General features: G+C 42.5%; 1 protein-coding gene across 1 annotated transcript; it reads left to right on the top strand.

The window, feature by feature from the left end:
• Positions 1–237: 237 nt before the first annotated feature.
• LOC106973067 (glutathione S-transferase A2) lies at positions 238–12,336 on the top strand. Its single transcript, XM_015070123.3, has 7 exons — positions 238–291; positions 5,500–5,604; positions 5,986–6,037; positions 7,297–7,429; positions 9,331–9,472; positions 10,983–11,114; positions 11,980–12,336. The coding sequence occupies exons 2-7, from the start codon at positions 5,518–5,520 to the stop codon at positions 12,103–12,105; spliced, it is 672 nt and encodes a 223-aa protein (XP_014925609.1). The 5' UTR covers positions 238–291; positions 5,500–5,517; the 3' UTR covers positions 12,106–12,336.
• The last annotated feature ends 10,936 nt before the right edge of the window (positions 12,337–23,272 follow it).

Genomic DNA, 23,272 nt, shown 5'->3' on the forward strand with positions numbered 1-23,272 from the left:
CCATACCTCACTAACTAGCAGAGAGAGTCCAATCAGTCAGAAATTGTTTAATCTTTGAATTGCCAACCTTGAAAAGGAACATATTAAATAGTTGTTTCATAAGAAGGTGACTCGCCATTTCCTTCAAATCTGTCACAGAAGCCAAGGCCCTGAACATTGTGGGAGTGACTTTTCCCCCACTGAACTCTACCCACCTCACAAAGGAGGAGTTACTAACTATCAAAGAGCTTATAAACGCAGGAAGGATTGGCACGCAGCTGCTGAGCCTAGTGGGAAACAGACCTCAGTAAGGTAAGTACTGCTTTTCTAAGTTTTCAGACATTGCCTTCCATCCTCTTCTCTAGGTCACCAGAAAACTGCGTTCAAATGTGTCCTTAACACAAGGAAAAGCCTGTTTTATACTCACATGACATTTCTTGGTGTGTCTGGGGAACAGTTCAAGAGCTTTTTTGTTTTGTTTTGTTTTGTTTTTTGAATGTTTATTTATTTTTGAGAGAGAGAGAGAGAACACAAGCAGGGGACGGGCAGAGAGAGAGGGAGACACAGAATCCGAAGCAGGCTCCAGCTCTGAGCTGTCAGCACAGAGTCTGATGCAGGGCTTAAAACCATGAACTGTGAGATTATGACCTGAGCTGAAGTCAGATGCTTAACCGACTGAGCCACCCAGGTGCCCCAAGAGATGTTTATTCACTTGCTGTTGGATACATCTTTACAGAAATATAAAAATAAAGAGATTAGAAACCTAGGACATAAGGATTTAGGTAGAAAAAACTGAATGATATAAGGGGAAAAAAGAACGATACCATTTCAGCAATCTGAGAATATGACTAGTGCAGGAGAGAGTGCGAGTGTTTTGCCAGACTTACTTTCTCTGTGGAAGCATAGTGGCCCCCTTACGTGTCGTTTGCCTTCTGCGGTTTCAGTTACCTGTGGTAACTGCAGTCTGAAAACATTAAATGGAAAATTCCAGAAAGAAAAATATTCGTATGTTATAAATTGCCCATCATTTTATTATAGCATATCATTAGAATTGTTCTATTTTATTATTAGTCATTGTTGTTCATCTGCTGTGCCTCATTTATGAATGAAATTTCATCGTATGTATGTATATATAGGAAAAGAACATAGTATATGTAGAGTTTGGTACTCTCCTCGGTTTCAGGCATCCACTGGGGGTCTTGGAATGTATCCCGCGCAGACACAGAGAACCAGTATAGTCAACACGCAATAGTTGTGAATTATGATACAGTGATGTGATGTAGGCTGTAAAAATTAAAAATTAAGACTTAATATAAGAGAAAAAATTAATCTGAATGTCAGCAGAACTAGATTCTAAGTCAGTCTCTGCTCTGATTAGCTGACTGGCAAGCCCCATTCTCTTTCTGGGCAACTCATGGCAAACCTAGAGAAGGGCTGGAACAGGGTTTCACAAGCTTGGCCTTCTTGACACTTTAGGCTGGCTTATTCTGTGTTGTGGGGGAGCTGTCCTGTTAATTGTTCTTTTGTTGCCATTGTTGTTTAGTTAAAAATATTTGTTATAGAAATGTACATTTAATTAAAGAATGTACTTGTCAATAGTGTTAACATACATATTTTCTCAAATTTGTGAACTTCGACCTTTAAAATATCTACAATGAGAGCTTATTTACAAGTTTTGCAAGAAATGGTTACTTCAGCAGTACTGTTGACACAGTTAAGATTCTCATGGTTTCTTTCTGTTTCACTCAGTACTTCTAGAAAGAGCACAGTGCAGGGGTCAGACTCCACCCTAGGACCAGTGACAGGCAGCCTGTGGAACAGAATAAGTGCCAATGGATAATGGAGAATTACTGTGTTTTCCCAAAATGGCAGTGCATCCTATCCTGGAAAGATTACATAGGTACAGTAGCTAATTGCAATCAACCATAAGACATTTTCAACACATTAAATGTGTCTGTTAGGATAACACGTTGATGAAAAATAAGCAGATAAAATGCAGAATGACTAGTAGGAGACAAAAAGCATTCGGAGGCACATCAAGCATGGTCTCATGCCATATCAGAGGCATCTCTGATCCCTACCCAGCTGACAATGCAACACTCTCCTTTCTGGTTTTGATACCTAACAATGTCTCTAGACATTATCAGATGTCTTCCAAGGTGTGGGGAAGCAAAATCACCCCTACTTAAGAATCACTAGATTATGTGACTTCTCCAACTCCCAAACTCAAGAAATCTTGATGGGAAAAGTAGGTAATCAGCAGAACACTTAATTCACCTTTAAAAGGCACAGAAATTCACCTAGCTAGAATGCACAAGTCATTGCAATCAGAATATAAGAGTCAACGATGTGCTGTCTTAAGTGTTAACATTGGTGGGTGGGGAAAGACAGGTTTGGACAGGCGAGACTAGAGTTTCAGTGACATCACTGTAACAATCCAGAAGTTGTCCAGGCATAACAGAATCCACAGGAAAAGATATAGCATGTATGGCAGAAGATACTGAAATGACAGTGAAGAAAAGCACTTTGCAAGATGCTCAAGAGAGCAGGGTTGACAAGGATAAGGCACAATCCTAATTTGAAGAGCAGGAAAACAGACAAATGGTGGTCAAAGAGGCAATGAGCATGAACATGTCATGCTGTCCTGGGAGGCAGGAGCCTTGGCTTTCAGCCTGGCAACCTTCACCTTGCTCTGAATTACTTGGGTAAGACAATCATGATTTGGGGGTTGGACCCAATTAAACTGGAGTCACCACTGGGCCTTTTGTGTGCTGCCAGTTATCTCTAAACCCTTTAGGGCAGACACCAAATCAGGCTCCTGTCTTGTTCCTGTGAACCATCATTTCTTAGTACATGAAACTGATCAATGATGTTAGTCGAGAAAGTTTGAAGGAAACTTTTTGAAAGCAGGATATACGTTACATGTCACCAGAAACAAAGTGTTGAAGAAGGAGCAGTGAAAGGTCTGTTACCAGGTAAGAAACAGGATGTTGGGAGAGAAGGGATCATTTTCAACCCGAGTTGACAGTGAGGCCTTGTGCTAGTGCTGTGACCAGCTGCAGGGAGAAGCAGTGGCTGGAATCCATGCAAAGGGCTGGGGCAGGAAAGACTCCATAGTGCCTGGATCAGGGAGCCAGTGGCATGGGGGATGGGCCAGACACGGAAGACATAAGGGATGCACATGGCCGGGGCAGAACCAGAAATCTGCTGTTGTCTTGATCAGGCGAAGTTCTCTGATAACCTTTGCCCCAGCCTTTATCAGGCCTCTGGAGACCTCCCCTTCAGAAGGTGAACAAAGTTGCTTATCAGGGGGAGTCCTATGATAAAATATTACGTAAGGTAAATATCATTTCCTTTAGTAACCTGATCCTCAGTCCATGGGTAAGCAGTGTGAGGGTTTGAATCACAGCTCTGTGACCTGTAGTTCAAAACACACATAGCATGAGCGCTATTCTTTTCATTCTGCTGAGTCATAGTACCTCTATTCCCTGTGGTAAAAAAGTACAATAAACAAAATCTCTAATTACAGATGACTTGAGTAACTATGTTTCCAAATGGTTCTTTACTTTCTAAAGATTTGACTGTTGAGTCCCAAATGAAAAATGTGAACATGAAAAACATTTTGATATCTAAAATTCTAAAATTCAAGTCACACAGTTTTTCAAAGATGTATCCACTGGGTAAGGGAGGTATATTTTTGTCCCAAACTCCACAACAAAATTTTGCAAGACAATCTTAACGTTTTGCAAACAGAGCTTGGGATTTGCATAGAAAAGGCAACTGTTCCTCCTTAAGACCTGCCTTGGGGACTTCACCTTTTAATGAGTCCTGTGTGTTTCCATTCACACCTATGATAGCACATCCATTGTTTGAGCCACTGAGTTTTATTATCTGGTTCCCTGCTTTGTTCACTTTCCACGCAGCCTGGGATGGACCAAGGGCTTTCAAACTTCATTGACCAGACACAAAGTATCACAAAGTACCATTATACTGATCAAATGAGTGTGTACTCATGCACAGGCCCCTATACACAACAAACACATAATTGAAGCTAAGGCCTCATGAAACAAAGTTTGTGTTTCTACATGAATGCACTCTGATATTTTCTATTTTCTCCTACTTCATTTTAAAAATTAGTAGATTTCACAATCCACTGAAGGATTGTCACGCATTTTTTAAAAACACCAGTGTAGAAAATAAAGCCTTTGTCTTTGAGTTAGAGGTAGGTTTGAGTCCCAACTTCACCACTTACTTTGGGCAAGTTACTCAAGAAACCTCAGTATCCTCAACTTTAAAATGACACTAATAACAGAATGTATCTCAGGTGATTTTTGTAGGATTAATTGAAGATAAATAGGAGAAAATACCCATTGTATGATAGACATTGAAGAAATGTTAGTTCTGTTCCATTGACTGTAATGTTAATAAGGTAATATCCCATTTTTCAGATTATAAAGTGCACCAAGTAAAGGCAGAATGTAGAATCAAAAAAAAAAAAGGAAGGGAATCGAAGGAAATTAGCAATTAGCATCCTGTGTCTATGGAAAGAACCAGGGTCTGGGCGCCTGGGTGGCTCAGTTGGTTAAGCCTCCGACTTCGGCTCAGGTCATGATCTTGCGGTTCGTTGAGTCCAAGCCCCGTGTCAGCCTCTGTGCTGACAGCTCAGAGTCTGGAGCCTGCTTCACATTCTGTGTCTCCTTCTCTCTCTGCCCCTCCCCTGCTATGCTCTGTCTCTCTCTGTCTCAAAAATAAATAAAACATTAAAAAAAAATTAAAAAAAAAAAGAACCAGGGTCTTTTGAGCTGCAGTTAAGCGAGTCTTAGTCCTAACTTTGTTTTAAACAAAAGCAGCATAATAGTCAGGAGTGGAAGCCTGACTCTGCTCCTCATCCTGGTCTTGTCAGAGATGTCCTCTGCTTTCAGTGTCCCTCATAGGCTCCCAGCGCCAGCACTGGAGTGGATTCCAAGCCTGCTCTCTTTTTAGTCCTAGGTGTGGATTTCCATGTCCATCACTAACTAGAGAAGACTATGGACAAGCCTTTTCACCTCTGAGCCTTGGTTTCATTAACTGAAAAATGGGTCTGATAACAAATAGTTCATGGGGCCATTATGATGATTGAAGGTATAATGTATCCAAAAGGACTGGCATTGGGTCAGGATCATTAGCAGAGTTTCAACAAATCACAATTCTCTAATCCTTCTCCCTCCTCCTTACACCCACACCTGCATCCTTACCACACACTCTCACCTATTAGCCTGCCAAGAGAATCAGACTTTCCCTAGTGGAGGTAACAAGCAGGGTTTGGAAGAGTTTCCCAGGACTGGCTAATGATGTATGAGAATTGGGCCTTGAAAGACATTCTAGGGTCTCTTCTAATTCTTCCATGAGGAAGGCAGGTACTCCTTAAGCACAGTTGGTGCTATTTAACCAACATCAAAAAGTATGTTTTTGCTTCTGTGATATCGCTCATCTGTTCATTCATTCATTCATTCATTCGTTTGTTGTTTCATTCATGTTTAGAGACATTCAGAGTCTATCATGGCAGGGAAGCCCAAGCTTCACTACTTTAATGGACGTGGCAGAATGGAGTCCATCCGGTGGCTCCTGGCTTCAGCCGGAGTAGAGGTTAGATCTGAGTTTTGTCATCCTAAGTTAGACCAAAAATTGACTCTATCAGAATACGTTTCTCACATAAGCTAGGAGATTCTTCTACTTCTATAAATGACCTGTCAAGAGTTTTATGTTAAAAGAAAAATTGTCAGCTATTAAGAGATGAACAGATTTCACCTAATATATTATTAAATTTCTTCTCATCAAAGAACTTAAACTCAGAAGCTAAGCATAATGTGTAAGCCTTATCTGGATTTTGATTTAAGCAATCTACAAAATATCATTTTTGACATTTGTGCAATAATTAGAAACATGAATCTTTTTCAAATATCAGATGATTTTAAAGAAGCATCCTTGATATTTTAGATATGCTAATTCACTGTTTCTGCTTTCCAGTTTGAAGAGAAATTTATAGAAACTCCAGAAGACTTGGATAAGTTAAAGAATGGTAAGACCAGGTATCTAATTTCTTGGATGAGGGGATCAGGTAGAAGTTATAAGTTAGGGTTTGAACACCTACTTGTGAGTGTGGTGGGAGCTGGGGGTGGTGGAATGGAAGAGGAGTGGCTCCAAGGTAAGGGGCGGGGCTCCTTGGGCAGATCTTCCACCTCACTCAAGGCTGGGGGGGGGCTTGAACTCTGAGTGTTTGCTAAAGGAACTGTCCCCCCCCACCCCCCCGCCCCCGTGTCCTGTGAATGCCCTCTCCTTGCACTCTCCAGCTTTTCTGCCCCCAAGTGAGCTGGGTCAGTTCAGGATCCCACATAGCCTGCCCAGGCAAGGACTCTCAAACCCATGCAGTAGAATGAAAAGAGTAGAGATAGGCCAGCAGTTGTGTGAGTTCTTTTCTCTGACAATTATTGCAAGCTTATATCCTAGCAATATCATAGACTCAGATAATAAGATGGTTTAGTTGGATTAATTGAAAGGCCAGGTGACAGTATGAAGATGGAGATGAAGAACAAAGTTCAAGCACTACTCGCATCAGCAGAGTCAGGAAACCAGGGTTTGCCCGATACACACTGTCCAGTGGTAGAACTGGGGGAGCAAGCAAAACACCCTACATAGAAATCTCCCTTCAAATTCGCCTTAATGGCATGAACCCAGAGACTTACTTTGGAATGTTTCATTTGAACTGAATGCGATGTTGGCCCTGGTGTAGCCTCTCTCAACATTTCCTAAAACACCCATGAAAGTAAATCAACCACAAAAAATACAGGAACCTACCATGTATCTGGATGGTAAATAAAAAGATAAATGAGGGTCGCCTTGGTGGCTCAGTCGGTGAGCGTCTGACTTTGGCTCAGGTCATGATCTCACCGTTCGTGGGTCTGAGCCCCACATCAGGCTCTGTGTTAACAGCTGAGAGTCTGGAGCCTGCTTCAGATCCTGTGTCTCCCTCTCTCTCTGCCCCTCCCCCATTCTCGCTCACCTCTCTTTCTCTCTCTCTCTCTCTCTCTCTCAAAAAAAAAAAAAATTAAAAATTTTTCCAAAAAAGATAAATGAAATAATAGGTGAAAAGTAAAATGCAGACTGAGATCAAAGAGGATTAGAGGATGCAAAAACCAAAATACAGATATGGTGAAATGTTACCAGGCAATAATTTTTGTTTCCTTTTATATCTTCGGTCATGGCAACAAACGTTTTTCATGTTAAAAGAGTATGATCCATAAAATATGTCACTCTGCTTCTTCTTTCTTTTTTCAAAAGATGGAAATTTGATGTTCCAGCAAGTGCCAATGGTTGAAATTGATGGAATGAAGATGGTCCAGACCAGAGCCATTCTCAACTACATTGCCACCAAATACAACCTCTATGGAAAAGACATAAAGGAGAGAGCTCTGTACAGTACTTTTTTTTTATTCTTTCATCAGCAATTAATGTAAAAATTTGGGTTCTTGGGCAGGCAGGACTGTGTTGGGGGGATCATGGCCAGCAGCAGCACAGGACTTGGCGGTATAGATTGAGGTCCAAAACCACAGAGAGCTGTGAGGATGAGGGATTCCCCTAGGAGTGGATTCACCAAGTGGGATTACAGAAAAGGAAGTGGTCCACATATAGAGCACATATGATGACAGTCTTTTGCTAACGCTGATGAACTAGGAAGCCAGAAAGATGGTGGAGTCACTATTCTCAGTACTCAGGCCTTTAGGAGCTGGATATCAGCCAACAGCTAGAGACAAAGGATGAGTCTGAGTGTCCGGCAGATAAGACTAGGGAACAGAAGGATCCAAAGGCGCTGATTCTGAAGGTTCAGAAATGATCAAAATGATGATCAAGAACCTCACTTATCAGCCTGTTATATGGACTGGCCGCTTGACAAGGGTTAGCAAAGCATGGTCCTCAAGATGCCAGGGTTATCACGAGCATTTTGATACAGGACCGAAGTAGCCAGATTTAGTCAATACAACCATATCTGTGGGTTCTCTCTGTGGTTATGGGACCATACGATTGAAATTTAAATCTCAGAAACTGTTATGAGTTGCTCAAAAGTGAACCATAGAGTTGCCATATTCCAGCAACTCCATTACTAGGTATGCAAATAAGACTACTGAAAACACATCCACGCTAGAACTTGTACGCAGATGTTTATAGCAGTGGTGTTCTTAAAATTCTTAATGTGGAAATGACACAAATGTGCATCAACTGATGAGTGGTTAGTCTACTTATCAATGCAATATTGTTTGGCCATGAAAAGGAATGAAGTACTGATGCATGCTACAACATGGATAAACCTTGCAAACATCATGTTATATGAAAGAAACCAGACACAAGGGCACATATTGTGTGAATCCATTTGTATGAAATATCCAGAACATTCAAATATATAGAAACAGAAAGCAGTTTAGTGGTTGCCAGGGGCTGGAGGAGGGAAGAAATTAGAATGGGTGTAAAAGCATACGGCATTTCTTTTGGGACTAGGAAAATATTCTGTAATTAGTGTGTGGTGATGGTACAGAATTCTGTGTCTTTACTATAAAAATCACAAACTTAAACACTCTTGAAGTGTACACATTATGGTATTGAATTATGTGCCAATAAAGATTTATTAAAAAAAAAACTCTTACAGAAAGCCCAACTTGGAACATTCAAAACTACTCTGCTGGAATATGTGCTACTTGGAATGTACAAAGTATTTCACCATTTCAGGAGATATTTTAGGTGAAGACTTGAGAAATGCGAACAAGGCCAGAGTTGGGCAACTGTATGTGGACAGAGTGTGGAAACATGTGCTGTGGGAAATTATTGGAAAACTTGCTGACATTGGTTTAAACAGGACTGGGTGGTGTAACAGGATGAGAGAGGAAGGGGACATGACTGAGATGGTTGTGCCAGGGACTCTCTCTGGAGATCACTTAGGGGGCAGGTCAGCCACATGGAGTCACACTCCGTTTGTGCCCAGAACAAGCCACCATGGGGGTGACAGACCCTAGGTATGGTCCCAGTAGGTATTTGCAGGATTCCACCAATTTCCCTGTGACTCTGGACAGGTCACCAATGCTCTCTGTCCCTCTATTTCATCATGTGTATAATGAAAGTTTTAGACACATATCTACCTTGATGGCTTGTTATAGGATGAAATGTTCAAATCAAGTAAAAATCAGAGCTGAATGACTGGTATATAAAAATGCATCAAATGGAGCTGAATTACTTTGCCACCTCCTGATGCCCCATTCTCATACATTTTTCAACTCTAAAAACAAGGCAGAAGACATTTGACAATTTGGTCATTTTGTCTTTCAGGATAGATATGTACACAGAAGGTATGGCAGATTTGAATGAAATGATCCTCGTTTTGCCTCTGTGTCCACCTGATCAGAAAGAGGCCAAGATTGCCCAGATCAAAGAGAAAGTAACAGATCGTTATCTCCCCGTGTTTGAAAAAGTAAGTGGACAGTCATTGAGCACTTTGGGTGCTGGACATAGAGGACAAAGAAAGACAGCGTCTGGCATCCCTTGAACCTTTACCTTCACTTCCAGTGAGACTTCCCGAATACTAACGCAGGAAGAATTGCACCAGTGATACCCAAGTTTTAATTTTCCAGCAAGACTTCAACTTACCAGGAGCCAATCGAGAATTCTCTATTTGGCAGACTTTCATGGTCATAGTTAGAGCCTGGGCTGCTGAAGGCTCTGAGAGCCACACTGGACATTGGAGTAGGTCCTGCAGACAGAGCACCACATAGGGGCTTTGATCCAAGAGGAACACAGTGAGAGCAATGCATCAGGAGATACTGTGGCAACATGCGTAGGGAGATAGGGAGACATGAGACCAGCTGCCCTTCAGGAGAAAGTGGCAGTGTCTTGGGGGTGGACAGATGAGGTGTGTCTAGTCAGAGATGGGGGCAGTGTGATGAAGAGGAAGATACAGATGGAGAGATGTTAGGGAGAAAAGAATTGACCTGCTCGAAGGCATGGCTCTCACACTTCAGAGGACAGCCATGCAAACTAAGGAAATAAGGTTCCATCATTATAGACAGTGCTTATCTCAGTTAATGTTTCTCCTTGGACGTAAGAGGAGAATGTTTCAAGATTCAAACTACCTGAAATCATGCTAAATGGAAACTATGGGCTGGGGCACCCGGGTGACTCAGTTGGTTAAGCATCCCACTCTTGATTTCAGCCCAGGTCCTGATCTCACAGTTGGTGAGACTGAGCCCTGTGCTGACAGCCCAGGGCCTGCTTGGGATTCTCTCTCTCCCTCTCTTTCTGCCCCTGCCCCCACTCGTGCACGTTCTCTCTCTCTCTCTCTCTCTCTCTCAAAGTAAGTAAATAAACTTAAAAAAAATACTCTCTTTCCTGACCTTTGTGGTGCTGAGAGTTGGGGCGTATTCACATGACAAAAACCTGAACAGTCATCCCACTTGAGCAAGCCTATACTTTGAAATCAAAGCGCCCTATGGTAAGTTAAATGCAAAACATATGTTACCGTATGGCATTTGAAGTGGTCTTATATTCTTTGCATAACAATTATCCATGTTTCTATATGTGTACATAGTGTGAAAGGGTATTTACCCAAATTGCCTTAAGCTGGTGATGCCGTGGGGTTTTCTCTTCACGTTATCATTTGCATATTATTGGGATGTTTTAATAAATTTTGTGAATTTCCCCAACATTTTATTAGGAAAAGTTGCATACATCAGAATAGTTGAAAGGGATACACAGGAGCACACGTTTCAGGGAAACGGTAGCTGGGGCTTCAGCTGAGGAGCAGGGACAGAACAGCAGAGACCTGCTGTCACACTGAGTCAGAGCACAGCGAAGAGGGTCTGCAGCCAACACCCCCTCAGTGAGGCAGCAGAGGTGGGGAGGTTGGGTTGGAGAGTGTGGGGAGGGGCAGAGGGACCCAGCCTGACCATGCCTGTGCTCATGATGTAATTCCTCAAACCTGCCAGGTGTTAAAGAGCCACGGACAAGACTACCTTGTTGGCAACAGGCTGAGCAGGGCTGACATTCACCTGGTTGAACTTCTGTACTATGTGGAAGAGCTTGACCCCAGCCTTATGGCCAACTTCCCTCTGCTGAAGGTAATCTCTCTCACAGCCTTCAGGAGGGAAGGCTCGCATCTCCCCCTCCAGAATCTACCATTTACATTCGGGTCCCATCGTTGCCCAAGACTTGGCTGTCCCCACGTCTCCAGCATTAATTACCTCCTGGGTGCTGGTCGAGGCATGCAGAGAATCTTGTCATGCCCAGAACATCTGAGGTGGATGCTTCCCCAAGAAGAACACTTTGTCTTTACCATGAGAAGGACCCAGGGCTCGGCATCAGTCTCCCCATCCCCATTGCTTTGTGGCTTTTGTCCTTGGTTTCTCTGGGATTTCCCTTATCCACCTGTGTCCTTCTCTTTCCTTCCTGTGCCTGTCTGAGCAGGTTTCCTGCCTTCTGATTTCTTCCCTCCGCACCTGCTCCTAAGGGCAGACATCATGTTTCCCTGGGCAGAGTCTCCCTCTCTCGGCCCCTCTCTCAGTGGGATGCCTGGTTTTGACCAGTCTCATGGTTCAGCTTTCTATATTTTCTGTCTCTCGTCCAGGGCAATTTTCCTACATTTTCATTGTCTGTTTGGAGACTTGATGTGTGTGGATTCTGACAGACACAATCCTCTTCCCTGTATTGCACAAAAGCAATGGAGCTACAGGATTTTCATGTAGGGAAGAAGATAGGGAAGACCTGAAACAATAGAGCCTGAAAGAAAGACATCTTTGGGGAAAATGGGATCGAGCTGTCTTTTCTTCCTCCCGTCTTCGTGTCTCACTGGCTGTGCATTTCCCAGCCTCACACTGGTGCTGATGGAGGGCACTCAGCTGGTCCTTGTCTAGGAGGGTCTCTGGCTTGTGCCAGGGATGGGGCTGGCCCTGGCTCCGTCTGAGGCTGTGCCCTTGTGTGTTGCAGGCCCTGAAGACCAGAATCAGCAATCTCCCTCCCGTGAAGAAGTTTCTGCAGCCTGGCAGCCAGAGGAAGCCTCCTATCAGTGAGGAAGATTTAGAAAAAGCAAGGAAGATTTTCAGGATTAAATGAAGCGGGCATGGATGGCCACCACTTGCATCTGGGGCTTCCAACAATGATGTGCGTTACCTGATGTAAGATGCTGATGATTGTGAGGCTAGTAAAGTTTTCAAAAGTATATAATTTCATCTACTATGAAGATTTGCAAAGCAATTTATTTTGTTTTTACCAAATATCAAATCATGATCAGCCCCTAGGACATCTCTTGGACTTAAAAATAAATAAAGGGAGAAAAAAATTTAATGGATTCTTTGATGTATTAAAAAATTGTCATAACAGCTATCATATACCTTGTCAAAAAGATTGAAGTAGAAAGTTTCATGTGACCTATATTTAGTAACACAAAAAATGCTTTTTTTTCCTTTGTATTTGCTGTATTTCTTAAAAAAAATTTTTTTTTAATGTTTATTTGTTTTTGAGAGAGAGAATGCAAGCAGAGTAGAGGCAGAGAGTGGGAGACACAGAATCCGAAGCAGGTTCCAGGCTCTGAGCTATCAGCACAGAGCCCAACGTGGGCCTGATATGGGGCTCAAATTCATGAAGTGTGAGATCATGACCTGTGGGGAAGTTGGATACTCAACCGACTGAACCACCCAGGCGCCCCTGTATTTGCTGTTTTTGTGATGCAGCCTAAAAGATTCCTCCTCCCTTCACCCTCCTTCCTTCCTGCCTGCCTTTTTCCTTCTTTCCCTCCTTCTTTCTTTCTTTCTTTCTTTCTTTCTTTCTTTCTTTCTTTCTTTCTCTCTTTCTTTCTTTCTTTCTTTTTCTCTTTTCTTTTTTGTACAGAACCATTTTCCCTCAGTTGATGAATCTTTTTTCCTGTTTAGTTATGGAGCATATATTTATTTTACCTTTAATATAGAACATTCTGTGTTCCAGGAGCTGGGTTATTAATGATAAACAAGCCAGATATAGTCTTTGGCCTATGGGAGGTTACTATAGTGATAGAAACAAACAAAAAAAAAATAGGTAATTCTAATCCAAAATCCTGCATACCTTGTATATCATGTTCCTAGGGCTGTTGTAACAAATGACCACAAATTTAGTGTTAAGAACCATAAAGTGTATTCCCTCACACTTTTGAGGTTCTTTGTGTGACATGAAGGTATGAGCCGGCCATGCTGTCTCTGAAGGCTTAGGGAAGGATCCTTCCATGCCTCTTTAGCTTCTGGTGGCTGCTGGCAGTCTTTGACATTTCTTGGCTTGTAGATGCATAACTCCAATTCCTGCCTCTATTGTCACATGGCATACGCATTTGTGTGTGTGTCTATCCAGATTTTCCTCCTCTTATAAGAGCACCAGTAATCAAATTTGGGCCCATCCTAATCCAGTATAACCTCATCTTAAATTGACTGCAACTCCAAAGACCCTATTTCCAGAGAAAGTCACATTCACAGGTACCCAGGGTTAAGACTTCAACCTATCCTTTCTGGGGGACATAATTTAATCTACAACCTCATGCTGGGGCACAAGATAATGCTGAGCATGAACCTAATTGGGACACCTTTGCCTGAATCTATGAGTCCTTCATGGTCTGTCATGAAGGGCAGTCATAGCTGATGTGAGATCTGAGGAGCCAAGTTGCAGCAGGTAAGGTCGGGGGAGCTTAGGTTGGGCAGTAGGGATGGAATCCAGGCAGAAGGTCAGCAGGATCACTGACCATGCAAGAGAGAGACTGAGTATTTGTATTGGAGGAAACAGAAGTCATTAGGTCTGGGTGTAGCATGACAGCACAGGTGGGGAAGGGCAATGATGAGGTGAGATCAGGGAACAAGGCCTAGAGTCTAAGGACTTTGAAGGCCATGGCAAGAAGTTTGGATTTTGTTCCAAGGAAAATAGGGAGCCACTGAAGTGCAGCCATACACCCTGCTCTATGAGCCTGATGTACGTATAATAAAATCACATCTTTTCAATATTCATTTGAAGTCACTCAAGCACACATCTTAGACCAGTAGGAACGTTCATTCCCAAAAGCAGTCTCTTTTGCAATGGTACATCCAGCAACCTAGGGGCTCACTCCATTCAAGGAGTCCAGTAGACCCAAGACTGATCAAAACTCCCAGAATCCCTCTGCGGTAGTACCTGTTCTCTGCTGCCCCTCCCGCCACATGTAGTTTTTGTTTTCCCAGACAGTCTGGTCTGAGAAGGTTTGGTCAAAACTGGCCACCGTTCATCCACCTGGGCAGCAGCATCCTCTTGCTCTATAGCTTCAGAGGGAAGGAAGTGGAGGTCTCCCTCCTTGCTGTCACTGAGGCCTGGGATCTCAAACTGTACATGGAGATATATAGTCCTTTACCCCCCGGCCTGTCGCCATGCAGGAGAGGCTAGAATAGAGTGATGTCCAGCCTCAGTTCTCTACTGAGCCTGAAACTTGAGCGCACCCAAGAAATGCAGGATCTATGGGGCTGAGCCCAGGGCCCTAGCCCCAACTGGCCATTTTCATAGTGTGAACTTCCCCACAGCTGCATAGGATGGGACAGACACGTACACAGGACGCATGGCATGTGTCCTTTATGCCTACCCAGGGTTAGGTCAGTTCAGCCCAAGCAAGATGTGCCAAGTTGTCCTCCTAGGAGGCTCCCAGTTCCCTTTGCATGGACCTGCTCTCTGTCCAGCCCTGGACTCCTCAAGTTGTTTATGAGGAGTTTGTTATCTATTCTTCCTACAATATATTCTTATATTTTGCTCCAGGACAGAGCTTCTCAACCTCATCACATCTAGCCTTCCCCAGTTTCTAACATATTTTATAATCCTTTCTTATTATCCTGAGGTGAACTCCATAACATTTACCTCATTATGGCTGGTGCTCTGAGTACAGGAAGAGTAAGATACCATCTCACCTCAAAAAGGGTGGCTGAAGAAAGGTTAGTGAAATGCCTACTTACAAAGCTGGGGTAGCATTAAGATCCCTCAAGGGGTGGTGATACACTTGGGGCTAGCCACAAAGGCAGGCCTCTACCTCTCCTACTCTTGATGGGACAAGGGCAGAAAGCAGTACAGGAACCGAGTTGCAGGTACAGGAAAGTGCCACCCTGACAGAGTAGATGGCCTTTAGAGAGGAAGGCACTCACTGGCAACCCAAACTACCAAGGACACAGTGACAATTAATAAACATCACAAATGACTGGAAATTATCACCATGATTTCTGACTGGTTTGCGCTATAGCTTTATCCAATATTTTGCCATACATAGTTTGGTTAGAAAACAAAAGGAAATATTGTTTTTTTAAAATGTTTATCTATTTGAGAGAAAGAGAGCATGAGTGGGGGAGTGACTGAGAGAGAGAGGGAGAGAGAGAATCCCAAGCAGACTCCATGCTGTCGGTGTAAAGCCTGACATGGGGCTCGATCTCATGAACTCTGAGATCATGATCTGAACCAAAATCAAGAGTCAGATGCTTAACTGAGCCACCCTAAAAAGAAATATTGTTAATTTTCAGTATATATCCTGCCTTACATATTAATTCATATGTACTATACAGATGTCAAGTGTTTTGAGTATCACTCCTGGGTAATCTGTGACATAAAAGGATAGAGATGTTTGTTACAAAATAATTTACATTTGGTATATGACCCTTATACCACCCACCATTTTCTTGGAGGGATTATATAGATATAATTGAAATGAAAATAGATATTAATTTCTCTGACTATACTGGAGAAATTGGGTCAAGATTTGAGGTAAAGTACATGGTAACTTGCCAATTTTCCAAAATCTTCTTGAAGAACAAATACGTATTAGAAACATTTTGCCAACCAGAGCTGGTTGGACAAGGCATCCATGAGTCAGCACAAGTATTATTTAAAAAAAAAATTTTTTTAAGTTTATTTTGAGAGAGAGAGAGAGAGCATGAGCGGGATAGGGACAGAGAGACAGGGGAGAGAGAGAATCCTGAGTGGGGTCCACACTGTCAGCAGAGAGCCCGATTTGGGACTCAAAGTCACGAATTGTGAGATCATGACCTGAGCTGAAACCAAGAGTTGGACGCTTAACTGACTGAGCCACCCAGGTGTCCTGAGGTCCGCACAACTTTTATCTGTATTGTCTTTGATCTATTTTTTCCTCCTACCTTTCTCTCATAATCTTTGCTTACCTCTTCTCTGCACTCAATAGCTATGTTTGAAATATTTGTCCTTTGAAACTTTCAACATAATTGTGACATTCTAAGTCAACAGGCCAGCCAAGGATACCTAGTAGAAAAAAATATTTAGACTCTGACCTCAGAAATTGATGAAATCTTCTCAAGGAAGATATTATTCTCAAGGAAATAATATTTAAATAGTTTATTTTTGTTTCATTCAGTAAATGTTCATTGAGCACCTATTTTGTTCCCTGCATTTTTCTAGGCACAGAGGATGCTATGGTACATATAAGAGCATTTTCCTGCTCAGATGACAAGTAAATAAATCAATGAAAAATTTATTATGGTTAGTGATAAGTGCTGTAAGGAAAATAAAACAGGGTGAGGTGATGGAGACTTTTTAGGATGGCAATGGAGAAGTGGTTAACTTAAAATGAGTAATCATAGAAGACTGAGTTCTAAATGACAGGAAGAAGCCAGGCATGAGAAGATCCACGGTAACAGGATATTAGCCAGAGGTATCAGTGAGGACCAGGTCTTGGTCACAAACAACTTTGGTATGTTTCAGGCACAGTAGTCAGGCAGATGTTGTGGGAACATGATGAAAAAGTACTGGAAGATGAGGTCAGAGAGGTAGACATGGGTGTATCAGTTATCTATTGATACCTAATTAATCAGCCCAAAGTTTAGTGACTTAAAGCAACAAACATTTACTATCTAACACAACTTCTGAGGGTCAGAAGCTTGGGAGAAACTTAGGTAGGTGTTCTGGATCAGGATCTCTCAGGAGGTTGTAGTCAAGCCATCAGCCAGGGCTGTCATCATCTGAAAGCTTGATTGAGGATAGGTGATCCATTTCCAAGATGTTTCACTCACATGGCTGTTGGCAATGGACCTCAATTCCTTGTTAGGTCTGCTTCTCTGTAGGGGCCGCTTCAATATTTTCATGACAGATCAGCTAACTTACCATAAAGCAAGCAATCCAAGGGAGAGCAAAGCAGAAACAGCAATGTCCCTTATGATCCATTTTCTGAGGTCACACTTCTGATGACAGTGACAGACTAGAGACCCACCTAGGATGAGGAAGCAGTTGGAGAGGAGAAGGCAAGTAGAGTGGGAGCCAGGCAAGAAATCTGAGGAGGTGGTGTCTATGAAGCAGGGGAGAGCCGGGAAAGTGTGGCGTCATGAAGGAGAGGAGCATGAGGACTGGAGAGTGAGCACTGAAGTTGGGGACAGGAGGCCACTGCTGGCCTTGATGAGAGCAGCCAAGCGTGGGACAGAAGGCCGACCAGAGTGGGTTAAGGAGGAAATGGGAAGTGAGGAGTAGAGACAGCAGACACTGACCACACTTTTGAGAAGTTTTGCTCCAAGAAAAAGCCGATGAGTGGGACAGTAGACTTTCTCTGAGATCTAAAAAAAGAAAGGGAATGTTAAATAGGTTGGGCTCAGTTTCATTTGCAATTGTGGGAAGTTACCTACGAACAGCAAGGCTGTGTACTACAGTGACAGATTCCTAAAGGCACTTAAGTTGTTGGTACCAGAAAGGTCCTGTTGCTCTGGAAAGTGTGCCATCTAGTGCTCAGCCATGGCGTCAGAGTCATGCTAACTTCTTAAGAGTAGGTTGGGCCTCTTTGGTTCACAGCAGTCTGTTTGCTGGAACAGAGAAATTGCTTTTTGTTATAAATCTTAAATCTACATTGGAGAACAGCCAAAAGAGAAACTCAACATTTCTGACTGAAAAGCTGAGTTGGAAAGTTCTCCATGCTTCCCCTCAACACCTTCCAGATCATTCCTCTTTATTTCTTACTTCTTCATCTCTTTATCTTCATCCATCAGACCCCTATTAAGTGTCCTTTTCCATTGTCTACAATCTATAATATAGATTGGACTGATGCTCCCACAAGCCAGAGATTGCCATGCAACCACCAGCAGCTAGGGGAGGGGCATGGAACAGATTCTTCCTCACCACCCTCAGAAGAAACCACCCTTGTTGACACGTTGATTTCAAACCTCTGGCCTCCAGAACTGTGCGAGAATAAATTTCTATTGTGTAAGCTGCCCAGTTTGTAGTAATTTGTTGCAGTGGCCACAGGAAACAAGTCCAGCTACTTTTTGATAAACAAGAATGAATACACATCACAACATAGTTGAATCTCCAAATAACGATGCTGAGTGGAAGAAGCCAGAAAGATCAGATCACTTATTGTATGCTCCCATTCATATGAAATTCTAGAAAACACCAACTAATTTATCATGATAAGAAGCAGACGGCTAGTATGGGGAGGGGCAGGAGGAAGGGATTCCAACAGGGCATCGGACATAATGTGTTTGCTATACTGATTGTGGTGAGGCTTCCACTGGTGTATACATATGTCAGAACTTATCCAATTGTACACTTAAATTACAGGTACTTTACCATAGGTCAGTTATGCCCCAAACATAGTAATAATACTAATGGAGGCAAATAGCCCCACAAATCTACCCTGTAGATAGTCATTCTAGACAATTTGTCTGCTAACCATTCTGCCTTGCCTGCCACCCTTGCCTCTGGCATGTCACCTTCTAATTACAAACTGACTGAGATCTCTCCTGTCATAACCCCTTAGCCACTTACATCTCCACCCCTCAAAACAAAAACAAAAACAAAAACAAAACAACAAACCCTGCAAAATAAATCAAAACAGTCCTTCTTTATCCCTGGCTGGTCTCCCCTTTGGCTATTTCCTTCCCTCTTTCTTCTCACTTCCAAGGCTCCAGGAGTCTACATTCTGGCTATACTTCCTCTTGCCAAAGGCCAGAGTCGTGAACTTTTGTTTCATGACCAATGAACTAATTGCCATCTTAGTCCTATCAGTTCAAAGGTGTCTTCTCAGTTCTATGTTGTTTGACCCCTTTATTGCAAATCTAAGCCCACCTTCCCTTTCCATCAGCAACTTTCTGCCAGGGCCTCCCTGCCCCCCACCTTCCACCAAACTCTAGTGCTCCCGTAATCCTGGAGCTCCTTTTTCTTAGTTTAGTGATTTATATGCCTTTCTTGCCAACATGCTGTCACACTCATTGCACCCAATCCTGCTTCTTTTCAAAAGGACAGAATTTTCACAAAACGAATAATAAGTTATCAGTGACAGCCCTCCCCTGTCCAGAGCTCGGGCTTGTGAAGAATGTTAGGAAAACCTTCCAGAGTCTGACACTGGGCATCAAATGCAGCATTTGAGAGGGCAACTTGGATGAGCCTCAAGAATCACATGACCACTATCCCACACTCCCTAAGCTCCTTTCCTTCTTATCTTGAAATGTTCTCTCCACTGCTGTCTGCCACTCTACCAGTGCCTTTTCCATCAAGACACCTTCACTGATGGACTCAATAATACTGGGCATTCCCACAAGCGCTCCTAGATATGAAGTTTCTTTCCGTTCTGTGCGTGAGTGTGTGTGTGTTCAAATTTTTTAATTTTATTTTATATTTTATTTTATTTTAAGTTTATTTATTTATTTTTGAGAGAGAGAGACAGACAGAGAATGCAAAGACGAGAGAGAGAGAGAGAATCCCAAACTGGCTTTAGCCATGTGTGCAGAGCCTGATGTGGGGCTCAAATTCTCGAACCACTAGATCATGACCTGAACTGAAGTTGGGCGCTTAACCAACTGAGCCACCCAGGTGTGTCCCTTAAATTTATTTTGGAGAGAGAGCACGAGAAGGGGAGAGGGACAAAGGGAGAGAGACAGAGACAGAGACAGAGAGAGAGAGAGAATCCTAAGCAGGCTCAGTGCAGAGCCCAATGCGGGGCTTGATCCCACGACCTTGGAGTCATGACCTGAGCCCAAATCAAGAGTGGGATGCACAACAGACTGAGCAACCCAGGCTCCCCTCCCATTCTGTTTTCATGTCCTTAGGTTATAGTATCCTCAGCCTAGCCCTGGGGAAGATATGCAAGGGAGTGGTAGTAATCAGTAGTGTTTCTACATTTCCTACTCAGTAGGAAGGTGGCTATTAGGCATTGTAGCTGAAAGCTGGGCCCCATGCACCAGAGATGGGGATGCATGGAAGCTGATTAAAATTCAGAGTTTAATTAAAATTAAAACTCTTTTTTTTTGATCAACAGAATCAAATATCCTTCATTTAATATTTATTTTCCTTTCTTCTATGTACATTATAGCAGAACAAAAATTGCAGTACTATTGCCCATAAAACGTTTCACTGGCATATTAACCTCCAAGTTTTCTCTACATAGTTCTCACCCACCTACCCATCTACCTACCTACCTACCAGATGTGGGGGTGGATGACCTCCCTACTGTGGGGATATGTGTTTATAAGATCCCACAGAAGTCCCCCAAAATGGCTAAAAGTGACCCAAATTCAAAAGTAGTCCTGAATTTTGTCTGGTATCAGCTATGATACGGGCTCCAGAAACAATGTGAACCTCTGGATGATGTTATCCTTTGTGCCTATTAACTGCTCAGATTTCAAGATTTCATATTTGCTGGTGAATTTCCATGCCTCACTACCAAGATTAGTACAGGAGGGAAGTGGGGTGAACTGTAGCAATGATTTTCAATTTACATGAGGGGCAGACTGGCATAGTAATTAAGAGCTTGGATTTCTAGCCTTTCAAATTCCAGTTTTGCTTCATACACAATGTATGATCTTGAACAAGTTTCTTGACTCTTTTGCCACAGTTTCCTCACGAGTAAATGGGGATAATATTAACAGAATTTACCACATTGGGTTATGAAGATTAAGTGGGTTAATACACATAAACTACTTAGAAAAGTTCCTGGTACTTGGTAGATCATCAATATTATTAGCTATAATTATAATAATAATTATTATTATTTTTTAACTTGTTTTGTTTTTTATTTTTTTAAATTTACATCCAAATTAGTTAGCATATAGTGCAACAATGATTTCAGGAGTAGATTCCTTAGTGCCCCTTACCCATTTAGTCCATCCCCCGTCCCACAACCCCTCCAGTAACCCTCAGTTTGTTCTCCTATTTATGAGTCTCTTCTGTTCCGTCCCCCTCCCTGTTTTTATATTATTTTTGTTTCCCTTCCCTTATGTTCATCTGTTTTGTCTCTTAAAGTCCTCATATGAGTAAATTCATCCAATTTTTGTCTTTCTCTGACTAATTTCACTTAGCATAATACCCTCCAGTTCCATCCACGTAGTTGCAGTTGGCAAGATTTCATTCTTTTTGATTGCCGAGTGATACTCCATTGTATATATATACCACATCTTCTTTATCCATTCATCCATCGATGGACATTTGGGCTCTTTCCATACTTTGGCTATTGTCAATAGTGCTGCTATAAACATGGGGGTGCATGTGTCCCTTTGAAATAGCACATCTGTATCCCTTGGATAAATGCCGAGTAGTACAATTGCTGGGTTGTAGGGTAGTTCTATTTTTAGTTTTTTGAGGAACCTCCATACTGTTTTCCAGAGTGGCTGCACCAGCTTTCATTCCCATAAAATTCTCTTGTTATACCATCCTGACCCTATTGTTCTACCTCAAAACCTACCCATACTTTTTCTGAGGTTACCCTAAATACTGGCTCTTCCCATGTTATTGTGAGAAAATGAGGAAGGAAGATTCAAGCATCAAAACTTGGCAGCTGTCTTACCCTCAATACATCTAAGCTCCCTAGTTTATTTTATTTTTTTTTAACGTTTATTTATTTTTGAGACACAGAGAGACAGAGCATGAATGGGGGAGGGGCAGAGAGACAGGGAGACACAGAATCCAAAGCAGGCTCCAGGCTCTGAGCCATCAGCCCAGAGCCCGACGTGGGGCTCGAACTCGCGGACCACAAGATCGTGACCTGAGCCGAAGTAGGACGCTCAACCGACTGAGCCACCCAGGCGCCCCTAATCTCCCTAGTTTAGATGAATAATGGCAGGGGTCCAGAGAGGTTGGGGTTTGTCTAGGGTCAGAGGGCTGATCAGTGGTAGGAGCAGCCTAGAGGCCAGATCTCCTGACTCAGACCAAAGCCTCTCTCAGTTACTCATTGATTCAGGAAATACCTTTTGAATCTAGCCTGAGATGTTGCAAGGGTGCAGAGATACTGGGCTGAGCAAGATGGACAAAGGCCTTTGACCTCAAGGAATTTACATTTTAGTAAGAAGAGATAGACCACAAACAAACAAACAAATAAATACTGCAGTCATAGCTTGTGATAGAGATATGAAGAAAATTACACAAGGACTACAACAGAGAGTAGTTGGGGGGCAGGTGAGGGGAGAGCTCTACTTTATTTTTTCCCAGTATTATGGAGGTATAATTGATAAATAAAATTATAAGATATTTTAAGCGTACAACATGATGTTTGAAATTCATAAACATTGGGAGAGGATTTCCTCCACTGAGTTAATTAACACATCCATCAGCTCACATAGTTACCTGTCTTTGTTTTATTTTTTGTTTTGTTTTGTTTTGGTGAGAACATGTAAGTTCTACTTTCTTAGCAAGTTTCAATCATGCAGTAGTGTTGTCAGCTATAGTCACCATGTTATAACATTGGATCCTCACACTGTTCATCTTATAGATGAAAGCTTATCCTCTTTTACCAGCAAGAGCTCTACTTTAGATGGATGGTGAGGGAACGCCACTCTGGGAAAATGACCTTTAAGATGAGACATACGAAGTGAAAAGAAACCAGGCAGGCAAGGAGACAGGCAAGAAGGCTCCAGACCAAGGAACCAGCATCCTCATAGGCTTTGAGTGGGAAAGCCCGCAGTGTTTTGTGGACCCCAAACCAGAGGAGGCTGGGCTGGAGAGTGGGGGATAGGAGTGTGGCCTGAGATGGGGTGGAGATGCCAAATGACACACTACTACCAGTCCTGTCCTTTTATTCTAGATGAAATGGGAATCCAATGTCTGGCTTCTTCTGTAAGATTTTGCCCAGATGATACAGTATTTGGGGAGGTATAATTTCACATTATAGATATTTGAAAATATACCTTGAACTATAGAAGAAAAACTCATCTGCTTTTGCACCCCAAAAAAAAAAAAAAACAGGATGACAAGAAAACTGAAAATCAGTCGTAGTGTGTGGATTTGCCAAACTAAATTAAATTGCCTTTCTGGAATTTAG

Source organism: Acinonyx jubatus, chromosome B2 (genome assembly GCF_027475565.1).
Source record: "Acinonyx jubatus isolate Ajub_Pintada_27869175 chromosome B2, VMU_Ajub_asm_v1.0, whole genome shotgun sequence".
Lineage (NCBI taxonomy): Eukaryota > Metazoa > Chordata > Mammalia > Carnivora > Felidae > Acinonyx > Acinonyx jubatus.